This window comes from Melitaea cinxia, chromosome 16 (genome assembly GCF_905220565.1).
Source record: "Melitaea cinxia chromosome 16, ilMelCinx1.1, whole genome shotgun sequence".
In the NCBI taxonomy this organism is placed as follows: Eukaryota; Metazoa; Arthropoda; class Insecta; order Lepidoptera; family Nymphalidae; genus Melitaea; species Melitaea cinxia.
Window position 1 is genome coordinate 16071870 of NC_059409.1, and position 14957 is coordinate 16086826.

At 33.9% G+C, this 14957-nt stretch overlaps 1 protein-coding gene across 1 annotated transcript in view; it reads left to right on the forward strand.

Moving 5' to 3' along the window:
- The first annotated feature begins 6093 nt into the window (after positions 1 to 6093).
- LOC123660987 (putative mediator of RNA polymerase II transcription subunit 12) overlaps positions 6094 to 14957 on the forward strand; it is a 45129-nt gene continuing 36265 nt past the window's right edge. The window contains exons 1-3 of the mRNA XM_045596002.1: positions 6094 to 6105; positions 8252 to 8414; positions 9915 to 9991. Of these exons, the coding sequence (XP_045451958.1) occupies positions 6094 to 6105; positions 8252 to 8414; positions 9915 to 9991 (252 nt within the window). The remainder of the gene's footprint in view (positions 6106 to 8251; positions 8415 to 9914; positions 9992 to 14957) is intronic.

A 14957-nucleotide genomic window follows, 5' to 3' on the forward strand; every position in this document is an offset into this window, starting at 1 on the left:
CACAACCGGCGTTAGATATAAGTGAAGGAGTTTAGTTTCTTATAAGAGAAATAAGCCGTGGCTGTACTTATTCCGAATAGGTGGTAGTTCACTTTGCCTATAGGTAAATCTATAAATCCAATTTAAAAATATGAGATAACATACCCATTAAAATATACTTGAATTGAAAACCTCTTAAAAGCATAATTATTTTGATCAGCCTAATATCATTGAAGTAAAATTTCTTTACTCACGCTTGACTTGAGGAGTAAGCTGGTGAATGCGTGACGAGAGAATTATGAAAAGTGTGATCGGGCGAGGCGAACGGAAGTTGAGAGGGAGATATAATGTAGTGTAGATGGAAAGAGAGAGAGTTACGGCTCGTATATTACTATAGTGGAAAATAAAGAAGTTTTATTTTTTAACCGACTTCCAAAAAAGGAGGTGGTTCTCAATTCGACTGTATTTTTTTTTAATGTATGTTACATCAGAACTTTTGACCGGATGGGCCGATTTTGACAATTTTTTTTTAATCGAAAGGTGGTGTGTGTCAATTGGTCCCATTTAAATTTATTTGAGATCTAACAACTACTTTTCGAGCTATATCTAATAATGCGTTTTTACTTGACGCTTTATTCGTCGACCTACGTTGTATTATACCGCATAACTTTCTACTGGATGTACGGATTTTGATAATTCTTTTTTTGTTGGAAAGGAGATATCCTTAGTTTGGTACCATAAGGAAACCGGGATTTGATGATGGCATCCCAGAGAAATCGAGGGAAACTCTCGAAAATCCGCAATAACTTTTTACTGGGTGTACCGATTTTGACTATTTTTTCGTCGATCTACGTTGTATTACTCGTCGATGAAATTGGAGTCGGTTTTTTTTTCGTTTGTGAGCAAACACAATTATTTTCTGTCATATCATCGCTTGTGTAATATAATTCGGTAAATATTGTAAGTATCTACATATAATGTTTCCTAACAAGGTTACCATGAAATAAAAGACGGGAGAATGAATAAACTTCACGCTCAATGATCCCCACTAGGGTATGGATTTTGTGTCGAAGGTCTGAAAATACACTCACAAATACAGAGCTGAGAGACAAAACAATGTGCATTTGATCATCATCATAATTATCTATCTATAGGATACAGCAGATATATCTTTTGGTTTCAACGATTTATATAGTTGACTCTCACTTCAGCCTATCACAGTCAACTGCTGGACATGGGCATCCCCAAACATCCAACCTCCACCGGTAATCTTACGTAGATCGTCGCACTATTTTTTAAATTATTTTTAGTTTTAAAATATTTGGTTATCAAAAACTGTTCATCAGTTCAACATTCGTGATAGTAAACATCTATAATTAATTCGTTTAAAACCATATACTTTTTCACAATATTATCTTTCAAAAGTTCTTTTGAAGTAGAAGAGAAGAAAAAAATTTCCTTTCCAAATATATGGGTAACAATATACGAAAGTAATGTATTTACTTCCAAAAATACAATGTTTTTGATTCCGTCATCTTGCTTATATCTTATACTTGTTTTGTCTTTTAAAAATAGGTTGTCGAGTTGATAAAAATGGTTCTTCTGGTAAAAAAATGTGTTTATAGATTACAATACAGTATATTATGTACTGTGTGGCTACGGTACTAAAGAATATATAAAGTTAATGTTTTGGTTTAAATTACAATTGATTTAAATTGTATCTAGTATTTTGGTTCCAAAAGTAAGAATTAACTTTGGTCAAAATACTTTTTTAAGGTTGTAATCTTGACCACTATGCTGTGTAGTTACGGTATTAAAGAATATAGCCACCCCCTCTCTTCCCGTGGGTGTCGTAAGAAGCGACTAAGGGATAACATAGTTCCGCTACCACCTTGGAACTTGAAAAGCCGACCGATGGCGGGATATCCATCCAACTGCTGGCTTTGAAATATACAAGCCGAAGACGGGCAGCAGCGTCTTCGGTGCGACAAAGCCAGCCCTGCAGTCACCAACCCGCCTGCCCAGCGTGGTGATTATGGGCAAAACACATGAGCTCACGTTATTTTTGGCGTAAACTTGTGGAGGCCTATGTCCAGTAGTAGACTGTAAAGGCTGTAATGATGATAATGATGAATACAGTATATTAACAGGGAAATTAATATCCAAAGGTCCACGTTAGCGAATATCCGGCCTAGGGACAGTCAGCTGCCGGATAACTTTTTAATTGCAAGTATGTAATGTGTTGCAAGTATCAACTTGTCACTGCTTGTGAGTCGCGAGATTAGGTAGATGCGGCGAGATTGCGGTACGATATTTAAGCTTTGTACACATTAGGGGTATTTGTTTTACGTTTTAATAGCATTCTTGAATGTATGAAATATTGTAACTCAAATTTGAAGCATTATGAAATATGACTTGCTGGGAATAACTCGAAATATAAAGTGACCTACTCCAAATCCAATATGGCGAACTCCTAAAAATGGTGGACAAAGCTTTTTTTTCATATGTATTAAATAATAGGACTTGCATATATTAGCAGACTGAGAAACTCACCCAGTGATAAATAAAAAGTGAAACTTTATTGCAGTGCACTCTATTGTACTGCACGATATTAATATTAATTTTTAATAACATATTAACTGTAATGAAGAATTCGCATAAAAAAGCCGTAACGATTCTCATCGCTGTGCGCCCTAGGCTTTAAGCATGGAGCGTTGTATTCGCTCTGCTAACTGGGTTGTTCAAAATTCAATCATAAAATCACTCGTGTCATAGTGACGTAAGGAGATTGTATATCATAATCTTCAAAGGATTTTAAGCGTCTCAAGAAACCGTTATAAGATATTTATATTTTTATTTATTTATTATTGGAAATCTTCAAAAATAGCTGTATTATCCACCCTTTTTCAGTATTTATAGAGATAATTGAGAATGATTTTAACTAAGGTAGGGAAAAACAGGGAAGTAATTCGACCTTACGAAAAATCACAGCTAATTAATACTACTTTTAAACAATGTTATGTTCCTGTGGTGAGTAAGGTGACTAGAGTTCCTGGGAGGGAATGGGAGTAGGGTCGGCAACGTGCTTGGATGCCTCTAGTATTGTACACGTCTATAGGCTACAATAAAAATTGCTTATCATCAGGTGAGCCGTACGTTTGCTTGCCGAAAATGTGTATAATAACAGGACCGCTGGACATTTGATTCGAACGATATATGTTATAGTATTGTACGGATATATTTTCCAAATAGTACTGTCAAAAGACAATTTTTACTAAAGATAAGTTCGTCTTCACTGTAGTCACGGTATTTTTCAATAAATAAATGTTGTACATAAGTAAACTCAGAATGAACTTTAAAATTTAAAATATAATTTTTAAAGTTACGGACAAACGAATGTTAATTTCACTACAATAGTATAGATTATATAAATATTTAATGCGATTTTTTTTTCATTTGTGTATTGACTACAAAAAAATGCTAATAAAACATAATTGTAATTTTTTTACTATTTGTATTTTATTTACGAATTAACTCTTCACACGAAACTGGAACAAACAATAGAAAGGCTCAATTTTCTTTAAATATTTTAAAGTTTTTTTTAAGAACCTACTTCAAAAGTGGCACACAAGCGCACGCTCTACCTGGTGATACCACTTATAAAGTCTACATATAATTATATAATATGCGTATAGACATTTCCAACGCCAGGAGCACTGCATTCGCGTTGTCGATACTACCTCGAGCGTTCCCAGGAACTCTGGTTACCTTACCACTGGAACACAATACTACTTGATAGTAGATTTATTTAAAATAAGTATTCCCAATCGTACAGATTGGGGTATTTTCGCAGTAGGGCTGCACCAAATTTAAGCAAATATTCTCTATATATAAATAAATAAATATACGCTTCACACTCAACTGACCCCAATAGGATGTTTTTCCGTGTCCAGAAACACACAATACACAAGCACAAACACCCAGACCACGACAAACATCTATATGGCCAATACAAATGTTTGTCATGTGCGGGGATCGAGTCCGCGACCGCCAGCGCAACAGCCAGTGCTGTGAAGAATAGTTTTTTGTTTTTTATGGGTCATTTGATACCTAAAATAAAAAAAATAATTATTATTTATTTAAAAATATGTGTAAATAAAACTGAATACTGCTCTTAATTATATTGCAGTAGCTTCGTAACAATTAAAGCGAAGTGACCTTAGACTGACAATAGATTTCCACGCTCTTACACTATAAACCGTCTCAAGACAATAATTAGGAGTAATAAATTAATTTACAACACACGTATGACTAAAATTATTTAAAAACGGGATATTTACCATGTTTTTTGTTTTTAATTTTGCGGAGTTCGATATTTCAACATTAACTGCGAATGTCTTGTTCACGAGACAACATGATAAATATCCAGTTTTTGAATAATTTTAGTAATAAAAATAACCATCATCATCATCACTTCAGTCTATCGCGGTCCACTGCTGAACATAGGCCTCCACAATTTCAGGCCAAAAATGGCGTGTACTCGTGTGTTTTGCCCATAAAATAACCATGTTAATTTAAAATGTTATACGAATGACTATTTCTTAGATTTTTAACCAGCGATTAAGTATTTACTTTTTAACGTTTTATAAACTTATCCCCGCCTGGAGGCGGGAATTTTCTGTGGAGAAGGCTTTATTAATTTGTGGCAGATTTTCTACCATAGATTAGTAGATACGCTTAAAAGAACTAATGAAAGATACTTATATGTTTATCTATATTAATATTATAAGGCTGAGGAGTTTGAGAGAGGTTTAAAAAAAATATTTCAATGTTAGATAGCCAATTTATTAAGAAACCCTTTATGCTATATAATATTTAAGTACCTCTTTTTTAAATTAACGTGGGTGAAACCGCGGTGCACATCTTGTGATTGTTTAGAGAAAATCGCTACATAGCTTTTCTCTTTCTCTCCTACCTTTCCCTAACATGTCCGATGGAAAAAAAACCGAAACAGTAATAAAATGTCATAAAGTGATCGATTTATCGACGCAAATTTAGCAGTATACATATTTAGCAACAACGAACCCTGATTATTGTACATACATGGTTACGTGTCAACGCAATCTAAATCCATCGATCTTATTCGTCACTAACTTCAGCCCGCAACTTCGTCCGCGTGGAACTTTTAAATGGGAACATTTTAAATGTTTACGCAGCGCACGCAGCGGAAGCTCTCAAAAAAAAGATAAAAAACGGATTTAAAGCATTCTTCATTGGTGCTTCGCTCTTATTGATCTTCGTGTGATGATATATACCCTATAGCCTTTCTCGATAAATAGGCTATCTAACACTGAAGGAATTTTTCAAATCGGACTAATAGTTCCTGAGATTAGCGTGTTCAAACAAACAAACGAACAAACTCTTCAGCTTTATTATATTAATGTAGATATCGATGCATTGATATAATATGAAGTTAAAGGACTGGTTAGGCAAAACTTGGTATTTCGATCACGTACTGACACGAATGAGGAATAAGTAGGTACATTTATTACCATATTCTTAATATACAAAAAAAAATTTAACACTATACGAAATAAATTTTTCAGCTACCATTGTAATAACGGTATTTCTGGAGTTCTTTTTTCTGGTTTTTCTCTTCAAAATCAACGTTCCCAATTGGTGGTTACTTTTTATTTAACATGATAATTTTTTAAAAACGAATATAATTGTACAACCGTAAAATTAAAAGTGCTTTTGCTTTAAACTACTTAAATAAATCAATTTTTATATTAATTTTGAGCATACATCGAAACAAATCAGAAAGAAGTGCGTCTTATTGACAAAATGTTTAAGTTACCAATCTAATTTAACGCTCTCAGAAATAATTTTTTATTTACTATTTAATTTATTAAGCCTAAGTAAGAAAAAAAAAACTTAAAACAAAGTAATTTTTATACTATTACGTTACACCCCTACAATGACCCGAAATTCAAGATGGCGCTAAAATCCGGTAAGTGTCAGAGACCATATAAGCGAGGGCGATCGGACATACACCGCAAACGCGGCCTATAGCTGCGCGTACGTTGTTATTGAAACTGTGGTTGTGAATTAAACATGAAAATAACGGTTAGTTTTGTGAATTTTTAGTGATTGTTATATTCGTTTTTTTTTTTTTTTTAGTTATTTATGTGTTATTGGGTGATTTAAGAAAATAATTAAAGTATAACGGATCGTAATTATCATATCAAAAATGTCTATGATTAATTTATATGGTTAACTAGCTTTATTTCTAAAAATAATATGAATACTAGTTGACCCGTCAAATTCGCACAGATTTATATTTTTATACAAATCTTTTTATTTCGCTTTTTTTATTTTATTTTTATATAAATTGTCCAGAAAATAAAAAAATATATAATTTAAAAAAAAAAATACTGTTTTAAAAGAGAGGCTTTTTTAAGTGGGCTAAAAATAATTCTTCATCTTCTACAATTCATATGATATAAGAGCTAGCCGCGAGATTACCTTCACCTTTATAGATAAACAAGTAAATTAAACAACTATATATATATATATATATATATATATATATATATATATATATATATATATATATATATATATATATATATATAAGTTAGATCAAACTGCACACACTGTTAAAATTTGATTCAAATCGGTTAAGTAGTTTAGGTTATTTATATATATCAAGATTAGGGATGTTAGAATAAATACAAGGCTTACAAGTAATCCCAAACAAAACTATCAACAATAGTTAAGCTCTGATCAACAGAGCATTATCCCGCTTATAGCTCATTAAAAATGTAATTACCTTTGATCCTTACATCTAAGACAACGGTAAAGTATATCCAGAATACTAATGAAGTGCTTAAGAAGCTTTACCAAGTTCTGTTTCTTGAATAGAATTCATATAAATAGCATTACGCTTAAGATAAATGATAATTTATGTCATGTGAACTTTATCGTCCTTTTACTGCATTCAAAGGTACGCGGGGATTATATCCCACTACTGGGCATAGATCTCTTTCTTTATGTAAGAGAAGGATTTTTAAAAACGTTGTGATTTGAAACTCGATAAAACGAAAATGCGTCCCGGTAAAGATACAAATATGTAAATTTATAGGATTAACTCGGCGAGCGAATGAGATAGATTACATTACACAGTAGTTTATTTATTTATTTATTATTATTTTTTAATAATTTAAGTATAGAGAATTTTTCACCGAGAAGAAAAAGTCTCTCGTAGGCTTCTTTTCAGAAGTATCATTCTGCTGTGTGTGAATTGCACACACACACTTGTTTTTATTTTTTCAGTCATTTTACCGACTATAATTTTAACCACTTGAACTAAATTACTAAGAAGTTTGTATTCTGACATTTTTAAAACAAAATAATACTTTTTCATATAAAGGCATAAAAAATATATAACATTAAAAATATTAATAATTCCGAATTATGTATATTAAAAGGTAATTTTTTTTTTTATTTAAATGCGGTAATTATGATCCAAAGAAAAATTTTTTTCAGACTATTTAAATTTATTAAAAGTATTAAACATTACATTATAGTTGTATTAATCCTTAAAACAATTCTATAATATGCATACTAATATCTCAAATAAATATAAATAGGGTTTGTGACACATAAAGCCTACAATATATAGCCTTTTTATAGCATATATTTAATTTCTATAAATTATTTTCTTTTGATTAGCCCGTTATCGCAGTTTGTAGTGACCCTGTCCCTTACTTGTTGTTCCGCGGGTTGTGGGTTCGATTCCCGCCTGAGCCTGGGTTTAATATTTGCATTTATATATTTATGTATGTATTATTTCTATGTCATCATTACAGCCTATACAGTCCACTGCTTGACATAGGCCTCCACAAGTTTACGCCAAAAATAACGTGAACTCATGTGTTTTGCCCATAGTCACCACGCTGGGCAGGCGGGTTGGTGACCGCAGTACTGGCTTTGTTGCACCGAAGACGCTGCTGCCCGTCTTCGGCTTGTGTATTTCAAAGCCGTGTTGCCAGTTGGATAGTTATCCCGCCACCGATCGGCTTTTTAAGTTCCAAGGTGGTAGCGGAACTTTGCTATCCCTATTCTATGTATATTTATTTAAAAAAATACCTACACAACAAACAAGTTGCTTACCTTAGGAACAGACAACCGTGTGTGAAAAGATTATTATTTAATTATTTATGGTTGTTACTTGTATTATATAATTTACCTAAATGTTAATCTTTGTCAGGTAACTCTCCTCCTCTTAGCGGCGGTAAGCCAAGCCGCTAAGACAAGTGATTTCAAGACAAATCACAAGACAAAGTCTGCGGAGAGAGTCGAAAAGACGGAGAAACGAGAACTAACAGAAGGTAACAGCGGAATAGAGAAGAGAACACCACTTTTACCTTCAGGTAAGATTTTTTAGTGCTGTGTGGCTACGGCACTAAAGAATTTAGCCACCCCCTCTCTTCCCGTGGGAGTCGTAAGAGGCGACTAAGGGATAACAAGGTTCCACAACCACCTTGGAACTCAAGAAGCCGACCGATGGCGGGATAACCATCCAACTGCTGGCTTTGAAATAAACAGGCCGAAGACGGGCAGCAGCGTCTTTGGTGCGACAAAGCCAGTACTGCGGTCACCAACCCGCCTGCCCAGCGTGGTGACTATGGGCAAAACACACGAGTTCACGTTATTTTTGACGTAAACTTGTGGAGGCCTATGTCCAGCAGTGGACTGTATAGGCTGTAATGAAAGATTTTTAGAGGCCTATGGCCCAGCAGTGGGATCTTATAGGCTGAATTGTGAACGTAATCGAAGATTGTTAATTCTTTTATGTCCGTATTTGATCACACAGTCCTACATTGTTTTATTCTTAAGGGAAATGTTATGTCATTTAACATTGAAGGCAAATTATTTTTAAGGAATATTTGTTTATCTAAGATTTTATTTTTGTGTTACCCACATTAGGAATTCTAAACATTTTGAATATCATATCAAAAATTGACCGCTCCAGCGGGGTTCGAACCCGCGTCTCCGACGTACCGTGTCGGCGCTCTAGCCAATTAAGCTATGGAACGATGCACCCGCCCGAGCGAAATTTTCGATATGATAATTTTTAATTTCGGTTTAAGCGAGATTTTCATTGTAATATGAAACTTTGAATAGTTACGGGTTTCTGTAAAGAGCTCACTATAGACGGCGCCACGGTTCGCTTAAACCGAAATTAAAAATTATCATATCGAAAATTTCGCTCGGGCGGGTGCATCGTTCCATAGCTTAATTGGCTAGAGCGCCGACACGGTAAGTCGAAGACGCGGGTTCGAACCCCGCTGGAGCGGTCAATTTTTGATATGATATTCAAAATGTTTAGAATATTTGTTTATTATTTTCGTATAATTTTTGAAGTAAAACTTCTTTCCGCACGCTTAACTTGGGGAGTAACTTGGCGAATGCGTGAGGAGAGCGTTACGAAAAGTGTGATCGGGTGAGGCGAACGGAGTAAGAAGGAAGTGCGAGTACAGATTTTCTTTCTTTCTTTCTCTCATTGCCAGTTATGTTTCGTATATCTAAGACACAGTGCAGGCCTTCTCAACTGTAAACTACTTTCCGTCTCAAGTATTTAATTATTTAAAAAAACATCATACTTGTTAAAGAATTATTGATGTGGTTGACAAATACATACTTTGTAATTTCGTCATTAGAACATTTTTCAATATAGCATTGATTCAGCTCAGAGATTTCAAAGATACGGCCCGCGATCGCAATGTGTCACAGAAAGAAAAAGTGATTTGTAGTTTTAAAATACGCACTAATATTAATATATAGCCCTCTGCAAAATCGAGTTTGACACCCCTGATTTAATTGTGTTTAAATTATTACAAAAGATGCCTTAACGTAATAATAATCTGCAGTTTCGTCCACGGTCGCAACTGGTGGAGTGGAATATGCCGATTCAAAAGAAAACTTACAAGACAAATCTCCGACTCAGGTCAGTGACTTTTCATAACAGACACATACCAAATATACAGAAATTATAAACAGACTAGCTTTTACCCGCTGCTTCACTCGCATTGTCTACTATCTATCGTGCTTCTAATATCTTCAATAATATGTGTACAAAGTTTCATGATGATCGGTTAAGTATTGTTCGCGTTGGTATTATACATATATATGTTTAAACTTATAAACTTAACTTTTTATTAACTTATATATAACGGGCGACTACTAGTAATACCAGTAGTAATACCAGACCATTAGTACTACAAGCACTTAGTGGTATCTAACTACTTCGAAAAAGGAGGAGGTTCGAGTGTATTTTTTTTATGTGTTACCTCATAACACTTCACTGGGTAGACCGATTTCAGTGATTATTTTTTTAACCAAAGGCTGTTTTTGTTAGTCCTACTAATATTATAAATGCTTAAGTTTGAGAATATATGTTTGTTACTCTTTCACTAAACCGATTTTAGTTAAATTTAGTACGTAAATGGTTAAAAATCTAGAATAACACATAAGCTACTTTTATCCCAACATTTCTACGGGTTCAGAAATTACGCGAGTGAAAACGCGTGGCGCAGCTTGTTTGTTATATTTTAGGAAATTATTCAAAAAATTTACAAATCTACCAACCCTTATATAAATTATGGAATGTGTTGAACTATACAGAGAGCATTTCAAAGTAAAGTTGTTAAAATATGCGTATAACGAATGAATTTTGATCAGTATTCTATTGACTTTGGGCTACATGGTATCAAAAGTGTAAATATTTTGTCATTTTTGAAGTGAAATTTGTACGGAATTATTGTGTTTTGAAACTCAATGAAACGATAATGCATCACGATACAGAAACAAACACGTAAATGTATAGGAGAGAATACATTACACGGTATTTTATATTCTCGGTGAAAAAGTCTCTCGTAGGCTACTTTTCATAAGTTTCACAACTTTACAGCTTAACTGACGGTAAGCGATTTCCGTAGCTTATAGACGCCTGCAACTCCAGGAAGCAGCGCAAGCGCGTTGCTGACCCTACTTCAACCCTCCCCCCTCCCAGGGGCTCTGGCTACCGTTCTCACCACACGAACAAAACATTCATCAATTTCATTCAACGTGTCATTTAGCTGCGATGGGCTGCTCCAGATTTTGAGCAGGATGTTTCCTGCAGTGACCTGCCTCAGTTAAAGAGTCACGTATTTTAGTCACTGCACTACCTTGACATACTCCAAGTAACTTTGATATTAATTTAAATAAATAACGTCACAGCAGCGTCTTAAAACTCACGAAATGAGATATCGTTAATTTTAATAATGAAGTGAAGTTACAGAAGGGTGTTGTCTTTGTGAGTCTTCCCATCGTACATAATTGACCATTTTACACCATCGCCATTATCAAAAATATATATTAGCGAGCATTACTCATGGTACCAAAATATTCTCTAACTGTTATTAGAGCGGTGCGTACGTTCCAGTGATTTATATAACTTATCTATACTAATATTGTAAAGCTGAAGAGTTTGTTTGTTCGTTTAACGTGCTACTGGTCCGAATTGAAAAATCCTTTTGGACATTTTTGAATATCATATCAAAAATTGACCGCTCCAGCGGGATTCGAACCCGTGTCTCCGACTGACCGTGTCCTTTTGGGTTGGATAGTCCCTTTTGCCGAGGAAGACTATAAGCAGTATAATATTTTTGTGGTGTTTTCCCTCAACTTAACGCGGATAAAGTCACGGGGCAAAAATATTCATAATTTAAGGAGCTTGACACGATCACGCAAAGATACCAACCAATACTAACTTTACGATACAAATAAACAATAATACATCTCTGAGACAAATCTTTAAATCCTCAAAACTTCAGATTGTGTCTTACGAGAGTTCTTGAGTCGTTTAGGTTACATTCTGCAAACACTCACATGAAACAACCTCGCGAGTTTATGACTAAAGTTGGCTATATTGAAGAAGTTCTGAGCGACTGCGCTGATGCTCCTTTTTATGGACGCTTTAAAAGCGATCTAAGTAGTATTAATGTTTCTTGGTTGGGGTGCCAAATTGTTAAAGGGATGATGTTACGAGGACACTGTTTACCTATGAAAGATGAGAAGTTTTTAGTTTTCTAGTTGAATTAGTGTTTTTGATAGTGGGTTTCGACAAAGTGAAGAATAGACAATTCGTGAAATGTGAATCTTAATATAATTTTGAGGAATGTAAAAGTAAAATGCTTAATCTTGACTTAGAATAACACAAAAGTTTTAAAATACCATAAGCATGTAATATATCAATTAAGTTTAGGATAACTTTGGTCGGTGGACACACGTCTGCATTAGGGATACTAAGATAGAATAATTAGTTCTCTTAATGTAAGCTGCAGTAGTGTAACAAGTAAACGATCAGTAATAAAACTAAAAATCGGAATAACAAAAGCACGGGCACTATAAGCCTGTGGATATAACTTTATATACATAAAAAAATACCATAAGCATACCCACTATCGTTAGTAATTGACATGGAATTGGCAAGCGAATGATATTATCAAGTCAAACCTACGAGTATTTTTGGTCTTATAATAATTAGCATAATTTATTCATAAGAATTAAATAAATAAAAAGTTTTTCGGTAGGAGACGAACTTTTATATTAACTTAGTATCTCATTGTCGTCTCCATTGCTGTATTTAAATTTCAATTTGATATTTTTCAACAGGATAAATTGGTCAAAATTTTGACAGTCATATCTTTTAGCGCCATCAAAAATAACACCATATAAATACAATATAGTTACATCGCATGCATCATTCAAAACAATCTTCGGTAGAATATTTTTTTTTTACAAAATAACTACTTTAGTCGAAGAACAAAGGCCGAAAATATTACGAGAGTTACACGATGAATAGAATATAAGAACGGTTAAATAACTTGGGATAATATTTCATTACCGCCGCCTTTTGTGGAAATTGTATGATTAGCCCTTTCACCCTATTTTACTTAAGGGATCATATTACTTAAACTTATGGCGTACCCAACATTGTTGGTAGAACAAATTTTACACTGCAGAAGATGTAATGGCGCAGTGGCCATAGCAAGGGACACTTGCTCTAACTTTTAATAGTTGGAAATATAGCAGAACTTTGTATACGGTGATGGATATTTGTGTTTAAATATATTTTAATACGACTACATCGGCAAACAAGCGTACAGCCCACATTATGGTAAGTGGTTACCGTAGACTATAGACGCCTGCAACACCAGAAGCATCGCAAGCATGTTGCTGAGCCTATCCTCGACTATCCCCAGGAGCTCTGGTCGCCTTACTTACCACAAGAACACAATATTACTTGAGAGCAATGTTTAAGCTGTGATCTTTTACAAGATTGAGGTACTTCTCCAGTCAGGCTGCCCCAAATTCTGAGCAGGATATATTCCACCTCAATAATAAATATCGGAATAGCTAGCGTAGTCAACATGTATGTAATATATATGTTATATATAGGTAATCAATCGTATTTGACTAGCCCTTTGGCGCAGTTTGTAGTCATCAAATCACATGAGCCTTTCGCAATCCACTACTGGACATAGGCCTCCACAAGTTCGTACCAAAAATGGCGTGAACTCATGTGTTTTGCCCATAGTCACCAGTTTCTAGTGGCCCTGTTTTCTGTTCCGCGGGTTGTGGGTTTAATCCCCCTCTGAGTCTGGGTGTAATGTTTGTATTTTATATGTATTATTTCTATGTATATATGTAAAAAATAGTTATAACAGTCGACTGTTACCTGTAACATTAAATTGCTTACCATAGGAACAGACGACTGTGTGTATATGTTATAAGATATTTATTAATTATTTAATCAAGCGTATAAGTATACCCGGTATTATCGATATCGTTACATTTAACATACGCGTGACGTAAGAACATACGAGCTTAAGATCGTTCCAGTTCTTCTTGTATCCTTTATGTAACACCATATCTACACGTAATAATTATTTATACCTTATGAGCTTTTATCGTTACTCAATCCTTATGTAATGTATATATGTGCTATATATATTATACATATAGATAAAAATATAGAGCACAGATTGTTACGCCCAGACTACAACAGACATGTGTAAGTCAATTAAATCGAATCCGTGGATTACCACGGATTCAATTAAATTAATTAAATTAATTAATAATAATTCGATTAATGCACCATTCTGTTCCTTTAGCATGTGTGCAATCCGTGGATTACAACGGATTAAATTAAATTAAATTAATTTATAATAATTCGATTAATGCACCATTCTGTTCCTTTAGCATGTGTCAACGTTGTCGTCAAACAAATATTAATGAGGATTAATAAAAAAAAATTTAAAAAGAGGTCGAATTCCTTTTTTAAAATAAGTATAATTTTAAAGTCGCATCATCGCTAGAGATATATTTTTCTACATGTTAAACACAAAAAAATTAAAACACATTAGACTATATTATTAAGGTCCTATTTTCTCAAAGCATGCTCTAAGCAAGCACTATTCAAAAGTGAATGTAGCCATTTCTAAATAGTAATTAAACCATTCAAAACTTTCTCTATAATACTGAAAGTATAATGAACTAATAAACAAGGTTAACAACATTTAGAACAAAAACCTAATTACAGTTTTATTAAATAAATATTAAGTGTAAACTTCACCTGTAATGATCCTCAGTAGGTCCCGGTAGGTCAGTCAAAGAAACGCCTAAGAGAAGACAAAGAATTGTCATAATCTATATAAATAAAAATGAATGTTGCTAATCGGATAACTCGAGAATGGCTCGACAAATTCGGCTAATTAATTTTTTTGTATGTTCCTTAAGGCCCACGGAAGGTTTTAATACTTAAAAAAAAAAAAAAAAAATTTTAACTATTAATTTATGATAGAACGAAGTCTTTCCGGGCTAGCTAGTCTAATATAAATCCTAGATGAATCTAATCCAAATCCACT